We start from the raw sequence: 18,241 nt of genomic DNA on the forward strand, positions 1-18,241 counted from the left end.
GTATCAACATTGATTTTTCCAATTTTAGGTCATCTTTAACGAATCTAACCCCTCCCCAGATCCTCCGTCTCCTTTTCTGCTCCATAACCTCCCCACTCTCCCCCCTCTGGACCCCACCTATTTCTCAAACTTCCTCCACAAGTCGGTGACCAGGGATAGGTGACGTTTCAGGTCGAGACCCTTCATGAGATGAGATCAGTTTATCACAAACATAGTGGGTTGAAGGGCCTGTTCCTGTGCTGTACTGTTCTATGTTCCCTGAAAGGTGTGGAGGGATATGAGCCACATGCAGGCAAATGGGCCTTCCTTAGATGGGGCACCCTAAGCAATAAATAAAGAGTCTAAGGAAGGACTACAACCCAAAACGTCACCCATTCCTTCTCTCCAGAGATGCTGCCTGTCCCATTGAGTTACTCCAGCATTTTGTGTCTGTCTTCAGTGTAAATCAGCATCAGCCGATCCAGCTGACAGAAAACAATCTTGTGTTTTATTCACAATTCCAGCAGCTGTGCTTCCCCGTGTCTCCATTTTACTGCCCCACTGTGAAAGCCCTTCATGGGATGTCCATACAACCATACAGTCCTGTATCAGGCTCTTCCTCCCAACTTGTTCAAGATGGCCCATTGAACCTCGTCTCATTTGCCCGCATTTGGCTCACATTCCTCTAAACCTTTCATAGAACATAGAACGGTACAGCACAGAAACAGGCCCTTCAGCCCACAATGTTTGTGCTGAACATGATGCCAAGTTAAACTGATCTCATCTGAAGAAGAGTCTCGACCCAAAATGAATTCCCTATTCCCTTTCTCCAGTTGCTGCCTGACCCGCTGAGATACTCCAGCTTTTTGTGTCTACAAGCTTGTCTTCACTGGGTGACACCACCCACGGCCTGTCGCTAAGCCATGTTAAACAGTATAGAGGAAGTCTTCTTTAGTTTAGTTTAGAGATACAGCGCGGAATCACGCCCTTCAGCCCACCGAGTCCAAGTCGACAAGCGATCCCCACACACTAACACTATCCCACACACACTAGGGACAATCTACATTTATACCAAGCCAATTAACCTACAAACCTGTACGTCTTTGGAGTGTGGGAGGAAACCGGAGATCCCTGAGAAAACCCATGTGGTCACAGGGAGAACGTACAAACTCTGTACAGACAGCACCCGTAGTCAGGATGAACCCGGGTCCCTGGCGCTGTTAGGCAGCAACTCTACCGCTGCGCCACCATGCCGCCCTTACGTTCTTTTACTCAGGGATTTTATTTCAGAGAATAACTAAGAGATATGAAGCTTAAAAATGAAATGAATGCACGGATAATTGTCTGGTGCTTTATGCATTTCTTTCTTCACGATATTATCAGCATTGAGTTTAGACATAAGGGCTTAACATTAGCAATCTATAACAAGAAATGTTAAAAGCACAATTTTCAGAAAGAGACAGGGCCTTCAGAGAAGCAGGCATAAACTGTAGACAGGGATACAGTATATAGACACTAAAAGCTGCAGTAACTCAGCGGGTCAGGCAGCAGCTCTGCAGAGAAGCAAGAGGTGACGTTTCGGGTCTTGAATTTTCTTTAGACTGAGTGTAAGGGGAGAGGGGGAAACGAGAGGTTTGAAAAGGTACAAAGAACAAAGGAATTAAAGGTATGGTAAAAGACATTAAAGTCCGCAACAATGATCACGGAAATGTAGAGCCCACAATGGTCCATTGTTGGCTGTTGGATAGGTGATAATGAGTGATACAAACAGTGAAACTCAGCAGGACGACAGTGAAACTAGTACGATGACTAGGGTGGGGGAGGGACGGCGAGAGGGGGGGATGCGAGGGTTACTTGAAGTTAGAGAAATCAATATTCATCTCGCTGGGTTGTAAGCTGCCCAAGCGAAATATGAGATGCTGTTCCTCCAACATGTAGCCTCACTCTGAGGGAGTTGAAGTGTTTGGCTACCGGGAGATCACGTAGGCAAAGGTGGACTGAGCAAAGGTGTTCAGTGAAACGATCGCCCAGTCTGCGCTTTGCTCAGTGAACTGATCATATATGTTTGCGTGGGTCCATGTTACATACCTGCAGGAGACTGTCAGCCTGTCGATGTCCAATGCAAGTGAAGGGCACAAACGAGGATGCCCACAGCAGCGATGCAACAGAGAAAGAACAGGCATATTAAGATTTGTATGTCAAGGTTTTTCCTTTTAGTTTAGACAATAGACAATAGGTACAGGAGTAGGCCATTCGGCCCTTCGAGCCAGCACCGCCATTCAATGCGATCATGGCTGATCATCCCCAATCAGTACCCCGTTCCTACCTTCTCCCCATATCTCCTGATTCCGCTATTTTTAAGAGCCCTATCTAGCTCTCTCTTGAACGCATTCAGAGAAACTGCCTCCACTGAGGCAGAGAATTCCACGGATTCAACATTCTCTGTGAGAAAAAATGTTTCCTCGTCTCCGTTCTAAATGGCTTACTCCTTATTCTTAAACTGTGGCCCCTGGTTCTGGACTCCACCAACATCGGGAACATTTCCTGCCTCTAGCGGATCCAAACCCTTAACAATCTTATATGTTTCAATGAGATGCCCTCTCATCCTTCTAAACTCCAGAGTGTGCAAGCCCAGCTGCTCCATTCTCTCAGCATATGACAGTCCCGCCATCCTGGGAATTAACCTTGTAAACCTGCGCTGCACACCCTCAATAGCAAGAATGCCCTTCCTCAACTTAGGGGACCAAAACTGCACACAATACTCCAGGTGTGGTCTCACTAGGGTTCTGTACAACTGCAGAAGGACCTCCTTGCTCCTATATTCGATTCCTCTTGTTATATAGGCCAACATGCCATTGACTTTCTTCACTGCCTGCTGTACCTACATGCTTACTTTCATAGACAGATGTACAAGGACCCCCAGATCCTGTTGTACTTCCCCTTTTCCCAACTTGACGCCATTTAGATAGTAATCTGCCTTCCTGTTTTTGCTACCAAAGAGAATAACCTCACATTTATCCGCATCAAACTTCATCTGCCATGCATCTGCCCACTCCCCCAACCTGTCCAAGTCACCGTTCATTCTAATAGCATCCTCCTCACAGTTCACACTGCCAACCAGCTTTGTGTCATCTGCAAATTTGCTAATGTTACTTTGAATCCCTTCATCCAAATCAATGACGTATATTGTAAATAGCTGCGGTCCCAGCACCGAGCCTTGCGGTACCCCACTAGTCACTGCCTGCCATTCTGAAAGGGACCCGTTAATCCCTACTATTTGTTTCCTGTCTGCCAACCGCTTCTCTATCCATGTCAGCACTCTACCCCCAATACCATGTGCCCTAATGCAGACCATCAGGCCCTGGGGATTTATCAGCCTTCAGTCCCATCAGTCTATCCAACACCATTTCCTGCCTAATGTGGATTTCCTTCAGTTCCTCCGTCACCCCAGGTCCTCTGGCCACTACTATATCGGGAAGATTATTTGTGTCCTCCTTAGTGAAGACAGATCCAAAGTACTTGTTCAACTAATCTGCCAGTTCCTTGTTCCCCATAATAAATTCATCCTTTTTCGGTCTTCCATTATCCAACTTTGGTCTTAATTAATTTTTTCCTCTTCACATACCTAAAGAAGCTTTTACTATCCTGCTTTATATTCTTGGCTAGCTTACCTTCATACCTCATCTTTTCTCCCCGTATTGTCTTTTTAGTTATCTTCTGTTGTTCTTTAAACATTACCCAATCCTCTTGCTTCCCGCTCATCTTTGCTACGTTGTACTACAGGTACTTTGCTTTAATTTTTATACTGTCCCTGATGTCCCTTTTCCCATTAGTTTAGAGATACAGCGTGGAAACAGGCCCTTCAGCCCCCCAAGTCCGTGCCGATTAGTGATCCCCGCAGACGAACACTGCCCTACACACATTAAGGACAATTTACTATTTTTAGCGAAGCCATTTAACCTACAAACTTGTACGTCTTTGCAGTGTGGGAGGAAACCGCAGCACCCGGAGAAAACCCACGCAGGTGACGGGGTGAACGTACAAAATCCGTACAGACAACACCCTTAGTCACGATGGAACCTGGGTCTCCGGCGCCATCATTCCTACAGTATTTCACACTCAGATCCTGCTAACCGTAATGAATATTTCTTATTCAGCAACCTATATAAGTTACCAAGATGGGTGACGAGGGCAGGGTCATAGGCGTGGTCTATATGGGCTTCAGGAAAGCCTTTGGAAAGGTTCCGCATGGTAGGCTGCTCTGGAAGGTTAGATTGCATGGGATCCAAGGGGAGATAGGTAACTGGATATAGAATTGGCTTCATTGTAGGAAGCAGCAGATGTGGTGGAGCCCGCTGGCAGGAGAGGGGGTGGAGGCAGATACGATGGCAATGTTTACATAGGAACATGAATAGGCAGTGAATGGATGCCTATGGATATGATTGGTTGAAATTGGCATCATGGTTTTGGGATCATGACAGAAGCCACCTCGTGGTGCTCCCTGGAAGTGACAACACGATGCACTCTGTGGCGCATCGGGCAACAATTCTGTCAACATGTTGGACAACGACAGAAGCCAACAGCGAGCTACATTGTCTGACACACGAGCGAACGGCATTATGGTAGTCATAGTCATAGAGTGATACAGCATGGAAACAGGCCCTTCAGCCCTACTTGCCCACACCAACCAACATGCCCCATCTATACTAGTTCCACCTGCCTGCATTTGGTCTATATCCCTCTAAACCTGCCCTATCCATGTTCCTGTCTAATTGTTTCTTAAACATTGCAATAGTCCCTGCCTGAACTACCTCCTCTGGGAGCTTGTTCCATACACCCACCACCCTTTGTGTGAAAAAGTTACCCCTCAGATTCCTATTAAATCTTTTCCCCTTCACCTTAAACCTCTGTTCTTTGGTTCTCGATTCCCCTACTCTGTCAAAAGCCTCTGTGCATTTACCTGATCTATTCCTCTCATGATTTTATACACCTCTATAAGATCGCCCCTCATCCTCTTGCGCTACAAGGAATTGTGTCCCAGCCTGCTCAAACTCTCCCTATAGCTCGAGTCCTGAGTGCTCGGTAGGTTCAGACATAACGGGCCGAAAGGCCTGTTCTTGTTCTATGAATAAATTCAACCAGTCAATGGGTCTCTGAGGAAGAGAAATCCAAAGGTTTGCTGCACTCCATGTGATGATAGTCCTCTTCATTTTGATCTTAAATTGGCCACAGCTTATTCTCAGGTTAAGTTCTCTGGTCCAAGAATGGCAGCCAGGGTCTAGCCCTCCCGACCCTGTCAATCGTCTCAGGGATTCGGGATGTTTCCTGGTGATGGTATTCCCATGGTGATGTTGTGGAGAGTGCCGGGATTTATCAAGTGACGATCAAGGATCAAGTCAGATGGTGCATGACCTGGAAGGGAAGCTGCAGGTGGTGGTGTCCCTCTGTACCTGTCACCCTTGTCTTTAGACTTTACACATTGGAGCTGCATCTTGGCGACAGGCCCTTCAGGGTGGGGTTTGGTAAAATTGTAAGTTGCACCTAGTGTGTGTAGGATAGTGTTAGTATCCGGAGTGATCGCTGGTCGGCACGGACTCGGTGGGCCAACAGGCCTGTTTTCGCGCAGTATCTCTAAACTAAATACTAACACTATGCTACACTCAAGGGACAATTTACGCTTTTCACCCAAGCCAATTAACCTACAAACACACGTCTTTGGAGTGTGAGAGGGAACCCACGCAGGTCAAGGGGAGAAAGAACAAAGTCCATACAGACAGCACCCGTTTGTCAGGAACAAACCTGGGCCTTTGACGCCGTGAGGCAGCAACTCTACCACTGCGGCACTGTGCCGCCCCTTCTCAGCATTGGGTCAAGTCTTAAACAAAGCATTTTGTGTCGATTTATTTACATTTTTTAAACACAAATTATCTTCCATATCTCAAATCTTCTGGTCATGGCTAAAGTTTTTGGTAAACCAAGCAACCGTAAGGCAGGGTCACTGAGTACTGCTAAATCTGCCTAGACCTGCCTGATCTCCCGGTTGCCAAACACTGACTCCCCCTCCCATTCCCACACTGACCTTTCTGCCCTGGGCCTCCTCCATTGTCAGAGTGAGTGGATTGTCAACGCAAATTGGAGGAAAATCACCTCATATTTCGCTTGGGAAGCTTACACCACAGCAGTTTGAATATTGATTTCTCTAACTTCAAGTACCCTTTGCTTTCCCTCTATCTCCATTCCTCCCCATCCTGGTTTTCCAACCAAATGACTGTCCCCTGCTTAAATGTTACATTGTATGTCTCGTTGTCAAATTCCCTCGCTAACATTCTACATATTCCTTGAGCTTTGTCCCCTTTGATGTCTCATTTTCACACCTTTTCCTTCAATATCTCTCGGTTCCCTCTCCCCTAACTCTCAGTCTGAAGAAGGGTCCCGACCCGAAACATCACCCATTCCTTCTCTGCAGAGATGAATGAATGAATGAATCTCTTTATTGTCATTGCACATGGTACAACAAAATTTAAAAGTCAATCCCATGGTGCGATTTACAAGAGCAATTTTAAATATATAAGAAAAGGTAAAAATATATACATATTTAAAAAAATGACAGATAAATAACAATAGGAGCTGAGATAGAACCATTCCGTTGAATGTGAGTGTTATTTCTTATTTTGCATTGTTAAGTTCACGTATGGCTATGGGGTAGAAGCTGTCTCTGAGTCTGTTTGTGCGAGTTTTGAAAGACCTGTACCGTCTGCCAGAGGGCAGCGGGTGGAACAGGTTGTGTCCAGGGTGGGAAGGGTCCTTCAGGATGTTGGCTGCCCTGCCAAGGCAGCGGGAGCTGAAGATGTCCTTCAGGGAGGGCAATGGGCAGCCAGTGATTTTTGTGCGGTGTTGATGACCCTTTGAAGGGCTCTCTTGTCCGCTGCTGAGCAGCTAGCATACCATGTGGTTATACAGTACGCCAGCACACTCTCGATGGAGCAGCGGTAGAAGGACACCAGCAGCTTTAACTGTATGCTGCCTGTCAGGCAGTTACTCCAGCATTGTGTGTGTATCTGTGGCCAGCGTACCTCGATCATGTGCTCCACAGCTACACCATTAACCAGGTCCCTCCAGGAGCACCACGATGAGAAGGTTTTCTTCAGATAGACAAAGTCAAAAACACTTCCCTTTCTCGGTATTTGTAGAGCCCTGGGAAACTTTAGCTCTTTCGGTTTGGACTCCCAATCGCAAAGCCTTCGGAAAAAATCACTAAAGCTGCAAATGAAAATATTTGATTTACAGTTAAATTATTTCCTTAGCAATTTACGCTTGATATATTTTTGAACTATGGACACTCCCGGACCCACGCTCCTGATCTTTGGTTACCCGGAACGTGGTAGTCGTGAGGAGGGGGGGGGGGAGGTTCTCTCTGTCGGTTTGCTCCTGGGCCTGGGCCAAGATGGCCACTCGTGGATCCAGGCAGTGGGCAGTCGAGGGTTCTGCCCGACTCGACTGCCTGACCCTCTATTCCGGCCTACGTCTGTGTCCGCGTGTCCCTGGAGAGGGAGCAGACGGTGCCCATGGGAACTCTGGAGGCCTTCCGTGACCGCTGGTCGCCGGGGGGGGGGGGGGGGGGGGGGGGGGGGGCAAGTGTATTGAAAATAAAGTTGACAACATTGTGATCAGATAACTGTTTGACTGTTGATTTTGTTATTAGTCTGTATTTGTGTATAATTGAATAAAAGCTGTTTGTTAATATATTTTTAAAACAGGTGAGCAGTGGGCAGGACATTCCAGGTGAGCAGGGTACGGGACACTCGAGGTACTAGCAGTTGACGGGAACCCTGCTGCCGAGAGCGAGGAGGGACGGGGATCGTTGAGAGCGAGGGGGAACCAAGTGGGGACGCGGCCCACCGAGGATGAGGGAGAACCAGTGTGCGGGAGGGGGCGGGGGGGGGGGCTGCTGTCACGTGCGGCGGCAGGCAGCAGATAGGACTGTTTGCTACTGTAGTGACTGTCAGCTCCAACACGTGGCAACGCTTGTATACTGCCCAGGATGGTTGCAAAACAAAGCTTGGGCAGTCATGTGGCAGTTGTACAAGACGTTGGAGATGTCTCATTTAGTGTTCAGTTACAGGAAAGATGTTGTCGTGCTGGAAAGGATACAGAGAAGATTTACGAGGATGTTGCCAGAATTCAAGGGACTGAGCTATAGTGAAGGTTGAGCAGGCTGAGACTCTATTCCTTGGAGCACAGAAGGATGAGGGGAGAGGTGTACAAAATCACGAGAGGAATAGATCAGGTAAACGCACAGTCTCTTGCCCAGAGTAGGGGAATTGAGAACCAGAGGACATAGGTTGAAGGTGAGGGGGGAAAGATTTAACAGGGGCAATGTTTTTACATAATGGCTGGTGGGTGCATGGAACAAGCTGCCAACAATTCAACAAAGTGTGTGGAGCTTTCTCATTGACTATAGACAATAACCATTCAGCCCTTCGAGCCAGCATCGCCATTCAATGTGATCATGGCTGACCATCCACAATCAGTACACCGTTCTCCCCACATCCCCTGACTCTGCTATCATTAAAAGCCCTATCTAGCTCTCTCTTGAAAGTATCCAGAGAACCGGCCTCCACCACCCGCTGAGGCAGAGAATTCCACAGACTCACAACTCTCTGTGTGAAAAAGTGTTTCCTCATCTCCGTTCTAAATGCCTTACCCCTTATTCTTAAACTGTGGCCCCTGGTTCTGGACTCCCCCAACATCGGGAACATGTTTCCTGCCTCTAGCGTGTCCAAACCCTTAATTATCTTATATGTTTCTTATATAACTGCAGAAGGACCTCTTTGCTCCTATACTTGACTCTTCTTGTTATAAAGGCCAAAATGCCACTCCCTGTTAATCCCTATTCTTTGTTTCCTGTCTGCCAACTAATTTTTTATCCATGTCAGCACTCTACCCCCAATACCATGTGCCCTAATTTTGCCTACTAATCTCCTATGTGGGACCTTATCAAATGCTTTCTGAAAGTCCAGGTACACTACATCCACTGGCTCTCCCTTGTCCATTTTCCTAGTTACATCCTCAAAAAATGCCAGAAGATTAGTCAAGAATGATTTCCCCTTTGTAAATCCATGCTGACTTGAACCAATCCTGTTACTGCTATCCAAATGTGCCGCTATTTCATATTTTATTGACCAGCATCTTCCCCACCACCGATGTCAGGCTAACTGGTCTATAATTCCCTGTTTTCTCTCTCTCGCCTTTCGTAAAACATGCGATAACATTATCTACCCTCCAATCCATCAGGCCCTGGGGATTTATCAGCCTTCAGTCCCATCAGTCTATCCAACACCATTTCCTGCCTAATGTGGATTTCCTTCAGTTCTTCTGTCACCCCAGATCCTCTGGCCACTAGTATATCAGGAAGATTGTTTGTGTCCTCCTTAGTGAAGACTGATCCAAAGTACCTGTTCAACTCATAGTGAAAGGCCAATGCATGTGCTGAGGTTGTTATCCAGAAACCAACTCATAGTGAAACAAGACACAAAAAGCTGGAGTACCTCAGTGGGTCAGGCAGCATCTCTGGAGAAAAGGAATAGGTGACGTTTCGGGTCGAGCCTCTTCTTGACTTTGAGAGTCAGGGGAGAGGGGAACTATAGGTCGGTGGGATCGCTGTCGGTGGGATCCCGCCTGAAGGCTCTTCGGTCGGTGAAACCAGGAGTGAGCTGGAGTTGTCGGCCGCGAGGAGCGAGGGTCTCTGGCGCTGTGAGGCAGCAACTCTACCGCTGCGCCACCGTGCCAAACCACAAATTGCCTGCGCACTCCCAGCATTGCCACTCACAGGCTGAGGGGAGATGATCAATGCTTCCCACCCCATGTTTACCTGGGCTTAGATGAGGAGTCAAGAATGCCGCCAATAGACCAGATGATGGAGAAGAAGGCATAGGCAACGAGTGCGTTGGCGATTTCTTCCTGCTCCTTCTGTAGTGTGGCCGAGAAACTCTTCTCCTCCATTATCTTGAAAGCCTGAAAAATCTCTTCCTCTTTGTCCACATCATCGTCACATAAGCTAGAATACAAGACACCAGTTGAGCGTACAAGTTGGGAGGTCATGTTAACTTTGAAACATAGAACATAGGTGCAGGAGTAGGCCATTCGGCCCTTCGTGATAGCACCGCCATTCAATAAGATCATGGCTGATCATCCAGAATCAGTACTCCTTACTTGCTTTCACGCCATATCCCTTTATTCCGTTAGCCCTAAGAGTTATATCTAACTCTTTTTTGAAACCATCATGTTGCAGTTATACTGGGTACTAGATTAAGTGGGACCCATTCCCCAACACAATATTCCACCACTCACCCATAGCCCCTAACTGCACAGGCACGGCTCCTTTCCCCTCATCCCCCAGCACTCCCTCCCCCCTCCTCTTCATGTGGGAGTGGAGGAGGGGAGGGGGGGAAGGAAGGGGGGGTGTGGGGTGGGAGGGGCGGTGTGGGGGGGGGGGGGGGGGGGAGGGGTGTATGTGGAGCGGAGGTGTAGGAGGTGGGGGAGAGGGTGGTGTGTGGGAGGGGGGTGTGTGTGGGGGGGGGGTGTGGTGGGGGGGGGTGTGGGTGGAGGAGGGGTGTGTGGGGGAGGGGGTGTGTGTGGGGAGGGGGGTGGTGGGAGGGGGTTGTGGTGAGGGGGGGGTGTGGGGGGGGGGGGTGTGTGGGAGGGGGGGTTTGTGGGGGGGGGTGGGGGTTTGTGGGCTGGGGGGGGGGTGTGTGTGGGAGGGGAAGGAGGGTTGGGTGGGGGGGTTGGGTGGTGGGTGTGATGTGGGGCGGGTATGTGTGGGGGGGTTGTGGGGTGGGTGGGTATGGGGGGGTTTGGGGGTTGGGGGTGTTGTGGTGTGGTGGGGGGGTGTGGGTGTTGGGGGTTGGGGGATGTGTGGTGTTGGGGGTGGGTGTGGGCGTGTGGTGGGCAGGGGGCTTGTGGGAGGGTGGGTGTGAGTGGGGGGGGGGGTTGTGTGAGGGGAGAGGGGTGTATGGGCGGTGGGGGAAAAGCCAGCGAGGGGCACCAGACGGCTGTGGCTGGAATTGACGGTGCGATGGGGACTCACAGCGGGCGCTGGTCGCTGGTCATTCTTCTCCACCGGTTTAGAGTCTCAACTACCCGTTTGGCGACATCTCCGACTCGGGGTTGGGCTGGGTCTCCCACATGGGGCTGTTGCTCGGGGCTGGGCTGCTGCTGGGGGCTGTGCTGCTGCTGGGGGCGGGGCTGTTGCTGGGGGTGGGGCTGCTTCTTAGGGCGGGGCAGCTTGATGCGGAGCTGGACTGCTGAGGGAGGGGCTGCTGCTTGGGGAGGGGCGGGGCTGCTGCTGAGGGAGGGGCTGCTGATTGGGGTGGGGCGGGGCTGCTGCTGAGGGAGGGGCTGCTGCTTGGGGAGGGGCGGGGCTGCTGCTGAGGGAGGGGCTGCTGATTGGGGTGGGGCGGGGCTGCTGCTTGGGGCGGGGCTGCGATGGTGCAGGAAGGGGCGGACCGTGACAGGGGAATAGACTAATCCGCGCGGAGCTGACTGGCAGGAGAATAGTTCGATCTGCGCATGGGCAGTTTTTAAGATTTTTAATCCTCTCTAACTTTTACGACATTCAACCAATCGGAACAAAACCTGGTGCAATCACAGCATAAGAGAATGAATGGTGAGTGAACTGGTGAAAAATCGTAGCGCTATCACGAACCGTTTTTGCACAAATAGAATGATCGCCAAACCGAAGATAACAAGATCAGAGTTTTAGTTTTGTATAGATATATGGCACGATATATGGCATTGGGTACATGCAGCACGGTGCCGCAGCCCTAGGGTTGCTGCCTTACAGCGCCTGAGACACACGTTCCATCCTGACCACGGGTTCTGTCTCTACGGAGTTTGTACGTTCTCCCCGTGACCCGAGAGAGTTTTCCCCGGGTGCTCCGCGTTCCTACCACACTCTGATGTACAGGTTTGTAGGCTGATTTGGTGTTCGTCACGTTGGGCACCATGAGTTTCGATGAGCTGGTGGACAAGATTTCCTCTGAGAAGGCCATGAGGGTGAGTTAACGCAACGGCGGCAGCGGAGGAGACGGACCCGGGGGGACGGGTAGATGGGACCGCCATTGCCGCAGAGGGCGGGCGGGCGAGAGGGGTGAGTTATGAGGGAGAGTGAGACGGGACAGGGCCTCCACTGGGCCTCCTGAACCCCCACCCCAATAGACAAGTTACTGTGAGGAGGGGAGAGAGGAGTTTGTGAGTGAGGCGGGTCAGGTCGCGCCAGTGGGGCAGGAAGGGGCGTTTCCATCCCGGCCGTGGCATTGACTGACAGGAGAAGAGACCAATCTGTGTGGCCCTGACTGAAAGAATCTGCGCACGCGCGTTTTTAAAAATATTTTAAAATCTCGATAACTTTTACAATATACCACCGATCAGAACGAAACCTGTTGCACTCACAGCACAGGAGAACGATGAGTAAACTGGGTATCACGTACCGTTTTTGCGCAAATAGAAAAACACAGCAAACACAAGATTTGAGTTTTAGTTATGTACAGAAAAGGATAGCTGGGCCAAACGCAGGCAGGTAGGACTAGTGCAGGTGGGACATGTGGGCAAGTTGGGATAAAGGCCTGTTTCCACATTTCTATGACTCTATGACACCAGTAAGTAAAGTCACTGAGTGAGATGACCCTGTTTCCTTAAACAATGCAGAGAGGGTTCAGGAAGTCGCTTCCCCAGATTCTCCCTCAACCATTGCAGTTTAACTAGCAAGTTGGCAAAAATAAGTATGCAGAATCTATGCCTTTTTTAAACATGAGACGACTGATACAAATTCAAATTCAGCTTAGTTTATTGTAGTACAGGAGTCATAGAGTGAGACAGTGTGGAAACAGGCCCTTCGGCCCAACTTGCCCATGCCGGCCAACATGTCTCATCTACACCAGTCCATATCCCTCCAAACCTGTCCCATCCATGTACCTGTCTAAATGTTTCTTAAACAATGGGATAGTCCCAGCCTCAACTACCTCCTCTGGCAGCTTGTTCCATACACCCACCACCCTTTGTGTGAAAAGGTTACCGCTCAGATTCCTTTTAAATCTTTTCCCCTTCTCCTTATACCTCTGTTCTCTGATTCTCGATTCCCCTACTTTGGGCAAGAGACTCTGTGCATCTACCCAATCTATTCCTTTCGTGATTTTGTACACCTCTATAAGATCACCCCTCATCCTCCTGCGGTCCTGGAGTACATCTTTCCTATAACATGGTGCCCAGAACTGAACACAATACTCTAAAAGCGGTCTCATCACGTCTTATACAACTGCAACGTGACCTCCCAACTTCTATACTCAAATTGAAATATGAAAACTGTAATGTCCAGGTTGAGGAACAGCTACTTCCCCACAAACTCTAAATAAATTCTGAACTATATAGACTATTATTGCACTATTATTGTTTGTTTGTTTTTTATGTTACGTTTGTGTGCCTGCTGGAGTGACTCAGCGGGAAAGGCAGCAGTGTTTCAACTGAAGGAAATTACCCGAAATTTGGGAAATTCTGGTCGTCTTCGGGTAATTTTACGGAAATAGAATAATTTCTTGAAATTTCGGGAAATTTCTGTATCCAGCCCACGAAGGGGTGTAAAGGTAATACACACAGCACTGCCGGTTTGGCGCTCAAAGGTTTAAACAGAGCGCCAAACGTCAGGTTAACGTGTGGGAATTTAAACAAAGAGCTGTCGGCTGCAGCTCTATGGGTTCTAAATATAGCGCTACCAGCTGCAGCGCTATGGGCTTTAAACATAGCGCTATGGCCACAGTGCTATGGGTCACAGATTGTTCAGGAAAATGCTCGTATAACAATGAGTCTTTGGAATTCTCTTTCTCAGTGGAAGTTGAGCCTTTGATTATTTTTCAGGCAGTGGTAGAATTCTGGATAAGCCAAATGGTGAAAAGTTACCAGTGGGTGGTGGAATTGCAGTTACAAAGCGACTGGCCTTGATTTTACAGAACGTTGGGTGGGCTCAAGGGGCCGAGATGGAGAGAGGAAGGGGTGGAGTGAGGGAGAGGTGGGATGGGAGGGAGAATGGGAAAGGGAGGGAGGGAGGGAGAGAGAAAGAGGGAGAGAGATAGGGAGGAAGGGAGAAGGAGGGAGGGAGAGGGAGAATGAGGGTGGGAGAGATGGTTAGAGTGGGAGGGGCAGCGAGAGGGAGGGAAAGAAAAAAGGAAGGGGAGAGATGGAGGGAGTGAGGGTAAGGGGGAGGGAGGGTGGGAGAGAAAGAGGGAGGGGGAGGGGGAGGGAGAGAAAGAGGGGAGAGAGAGAGGGAGAGGGAGGGAGGGTCGAAGAGAGGGAGGGAGGGAAAGGGGGAGAGGGAATGGAGGGAGAGAGGGAAAGGGGTGGGAGGGAGAGAGAGCAGTGACTGAGACACATGAGAGCAGGTTGAAAAAACGAAGACAACGAAAGCTGCCTTGCATAACACTGTGAGTACAAGTGAGTAACAAAAGTAGGCAGATACGGTGTAGTTACATAGATCTGTTTTGTCGTTCTTCTTTGTGTTGTTGATGTGTGTCCGTGAAAAAAACCCAAAAACAAATAGCACGCAGGAAGCATTTTGAAAATTTCAGGAAATACCATCAAATTCCAGGAAGTTTGGGATTCTATTTAAGGAAAAAAATTTTTGAGGTATGGAAGCAGACTCGGGAGCATCTCAGGAGAGAAGGAATGAGTGACATATCAGTTCGAGGCCCTTTTTCAGCTACATTGTGTGTGTGTGTGTAGACAGACACAAAAAGCTGGAATAACTCAGCGGGACAGGCAGCAGCATCTCTGGAGAGAAGGAATGGGTGACATTTTGGGTCGAGCCCCTTCTTCAGACTATGTATGTATATACATATTGAGCTGTTTTTCTCTTGTTTATCATATTATTTGCAGTGTACAATGTTTACATATTCTGTTGTGCTGCTGCACGTAAGAATGTCATTGATATGTCTGGGACAATCTTGACTTGACAGTGAAAAAACTTGTGCGTATGAAGCTCATAGTGTTCGGAGTTTGCTTAGATTATCGATAAATACAATACATAGAATGAGGAAAACTGCCGAATGGTGCAAGGTGGTAGTGGAGAATAATATTACAGTATGTGCAGTAACAGAATAACCAAATGAAGTAGGGTTCAGAGTAAGAGTATGGGGCGGCACCTTTAGACTTTAGAGATACAGCGCAGAAACAGGCCCTTCAGCCCACTGAGTCCACACCGACCAACAATCCCCGCACACTAGCATTATCCTAGAGGGAGGAGAGCAGCGCTGAGGGGAGGGGGAGTGGGGGATTGGGGGATTGGGGAGAGATGGGAGGTGAAGTGGAGTGAGTAAGGGAGGAGTGAGGGGAGGAGTGAGGGAAGAGGGGAGGAGTGAGGGGAGAGGGGAGGGAGAGTGAGAGGAGATGAGGGGGGATGGGGGGAGACATGAGGAGAGGAGGAGAGGAGGAGAGGAGAGGGAAGAAGGGAGAGAGGGAGTGAACGAGAGGGGAGGATGAGGGGATGGGAGAGGAGGGAGGAGAGGGGGAGTGAGTGGGAGAAGGAAAGAGAGAAGGGGTTTAAACATTGACCCACTTTTAGTTTAGTTCAGTTTAGTTTAGATACAGAGTGGAAACAGGCCCTTCGGCCCACAAGCCCGTGCCGACCAGCGATCCCCGCACACTAACACTATCCTACACACAGTAGGGACAATTTACAATTTTAACTATGCCGATTAATCTACAAACCTGTACGTCTTTGGAGTATGGGGGGGAATCGGTAGCACCAGGAGAAAACCCACGCAGGTCATGGGGAGAACATACAAACTCCGTACAGACAGCACCCGTAGTCAGGATGGAACCTGGGTCTCTGGTGCTGTGAGGCAGCAACTCTACCGCTGCGCCACCGTGCTGCCCACTATACTTCTGTCTTGTATTGCAGTGATTCAGTTGTTGGGCGGATTGCTGACCTGATCTCTGCCAGCAAGCTCTCGTAGATCTTCAGCATGGACATGGTCATGTGCATGGCCGACGACTGCACCACCAGGCGGCACCTCTTCTGCACAAAGTCCAAACTGGGCGGCAGCAGCCAGTCACACAGCGCCTGCAGGAGATAGGACAACAACAGCAGCATCACAGCCCCACTCGCAATGCTTCAACCAGTCCCAGTCCTTACATAGTCCTGAGCGCGGTGGAGGCACAAGCAGCAGAAACATGTTCACGTTTGACGGCTGTCAGTTTATTTGTGACAATAAACTAATACTGAGGTACAGTACAAAGCTTTTGTGGCATGCTAAGCAGTTAGCGGAAAGACAATACATGATTACAATCGAATCATTGACAGTGTACAGATACAGGATAAGCGAATAACGTTTGTGCAAGGTAAAGCCAGCAGAGTCCGATGTCTTATAGTCTGATGCAGTAAAGCACTGGGCCTGTGCTCGCTGGAGTTTAGATGCATGAGGGGGGGGGGGGGAACTCATTGAAAGGTATTGAGTAGTGAAAGGCCAGGATAGCGTGGATATGGAGAGGATGTTTCTAACACTGGGAGAGTCTAGGACCAGAGGTCACAGCCTCAGTTATAGATGTTCCTTTAGGAAGGAGATGAGGATGAATTTCTTCAGTCGGAGGTTGGTGAATCTGTGGAATTTAGACCAAGCCAATGAGTGTTTATAAGGTGGAGATTGACAGATTGTTGATGAGTATGGGTGCCACGAGTAAATTGTCACTGTGTGGGATAGTGCTCGTGTACAGGGGGGTCGCTGGTCAGCCCCCACTCAGTGGACTGAAGGGCCTGTTTCCGCACTGTATCTCTAAACTAAACTAAAGTCGCATTGGTTAGTAAGGAAAACCAACGCAGAGTTAGCATTGATTTTGAGTTGACCAGAATATAAAAACAGGAATGTAATGCTGAGGCTTTATAAGGCGCTGGTCAGACTGCATTTGGAATATTGTGAGCAGTTTAGTCCCTGTATCCGAGGAAGGATAGTGTTAGTGATCGCTGGTTGGTGCAGACTCAGAGGGTCGAAGGGCCTGTTTCCACGCTGTATCAGCATTAGTAAACGCTGGAGAGGGTCCAGAGGAGGTTTACGAGAATGATCCCAGGAATGATTGGGTTAATGGATGATGAGCGTTTGACGGCACTGGGCCTGTATTCGCTGGATTTAGAAGGATGAGGAGGGACCTCGTTGAAACTTACCAAATAGTGAAAGTCAATTAGCCTACTCAGCCTTGATTGAATGGTGGAGTAGGCTTGATGGGCCGAATGGCCTAATTCTGCTCCGATCACGTATGAAGTTATGAACCTACCCGCACTGTATGTCTCTGTTCTGGCGTGAGCTGGGGGGGCAGTTTGGTTGCCAACCAGGACTGCACCAAGGGGCCCCAGCCCAGATTCATGGGCTCCATGTAAATCATCCCACACCTGTTCAAAGAAAAACAAATTAATACCCCTGGATTTGACTATCATATTTTAGTTTAGTTTAGTTCAGGGATACAGCGCGGAAAACGGGCCTTCAGCCCACTGAGTCCACGCCAACCAGTGATCCCCGCACACTAACACTATTCTACACACACTAGGGACAATTTACAATTTTACCAAAGCCAATTAATCTACTAACCTGTACATTTTTGGAATGTGGGAGGAAACCGAAGATCTTGGAGAAAACCCACGCAGGTCACGGGGAGAATGTACAAACTCCGTACGGAGAGCAGCCGTAATCGGGATGGAACCCGGGTCTCTGGCGCTGTGAGGCAGTGACTCTACCGCTGCGTCACGGTGCCGCCACAGGTCTTTAAAGTCAAGCCTGGGATCAGCACACTGGACAAATCTGCCACATCTCAACCCAATATCCATTGAATTGAAGGGCTGCATGGAGGCTCAGCGCTAGAGTTGCTGTCTTACAGCACCAGAGTTCCGGGTTCAATCCTGACTACGGGTGCTGTCTGTAGGGAGTTTGTACCTTGTCCCCGTGATCTGTGTGGGTTTTCTCAGGGCGCTCCGGTTGCCTCCCACGCTCCAAAGATATACAGGTTTTTAGTCTAATTGACTTGGTATATTGTAAAATTGTCCTTAGTGTGTAGCGCAAGTGTGCGGGGATTGCTGTTCGGTGCGGACTCGGTGTGCCGAAGGGGCTGTTTCCGCGCTGTATCTCTAAACTAAACTAAATTGAAATAAAAGATACAGCAAGGAAACAAGCTCTTCGGCATCACAAGCCCACGCCGACCATTGATAATAATAATAATAATACATTTTATT

At 49.1% G+C, this 18,241-nt stretch overlaps 1 protein-coding gene across 1 annotated transcript in view; it reads right to left on the bottom strand.

Annotated features, from left to right (window-relative positions):
- LOC116984950 (dynein heavy chain 3, axonemal-like) overlaps nt 1–18,241 on the bottom strand; it is a 344,183-nt gene that overhangs the window by 133,857 nt on the left and 192,085 nt on the right. The window contains exons 39-44 of the mRNA XM_033039311.1: nt 17,293–17,407; nt 15,954–16,087; nt 9,851–10,036; nt 7,066–7,239; nt 3,767–3,790; nt 1,314–1,329 (exon numbers count right to left, since the gene is read on the bottom strand). Coding sequence (XP_032895202.1) covers nt 1,314–1,329; nt 3,767–3,790; nt 7,066–7,239; nt 9,851–10,036; nt 15,954–16,087; nt 17,293–17,407 — 649 coding nt within the window. The remainder of the gene's footprint in view (nt 1–1,313; nt 1,330–3,766; nt 3,791–7,065; nt 7,240–9,850; nt 10,037–15,953; nt 16,088–17,292; nt 17,408–18,241) is intronic.

Source organism: Amblyraja radiata, chromosome 21 (genome assembly GCF_010909765.2).
Source record: "Amblyraja radiata isolate CabotCenter1 chromosome 21, sAmbRad1.1.pri, whole genome shotgun sequence".
NCBI classification, from domain to species: domain Eukaryota; kingdom Metazoa; phylum Chordata; class Chondrichthyes; order Rajiformes; family Rajidae; genus Amblyraja; species Amblyraja radiata.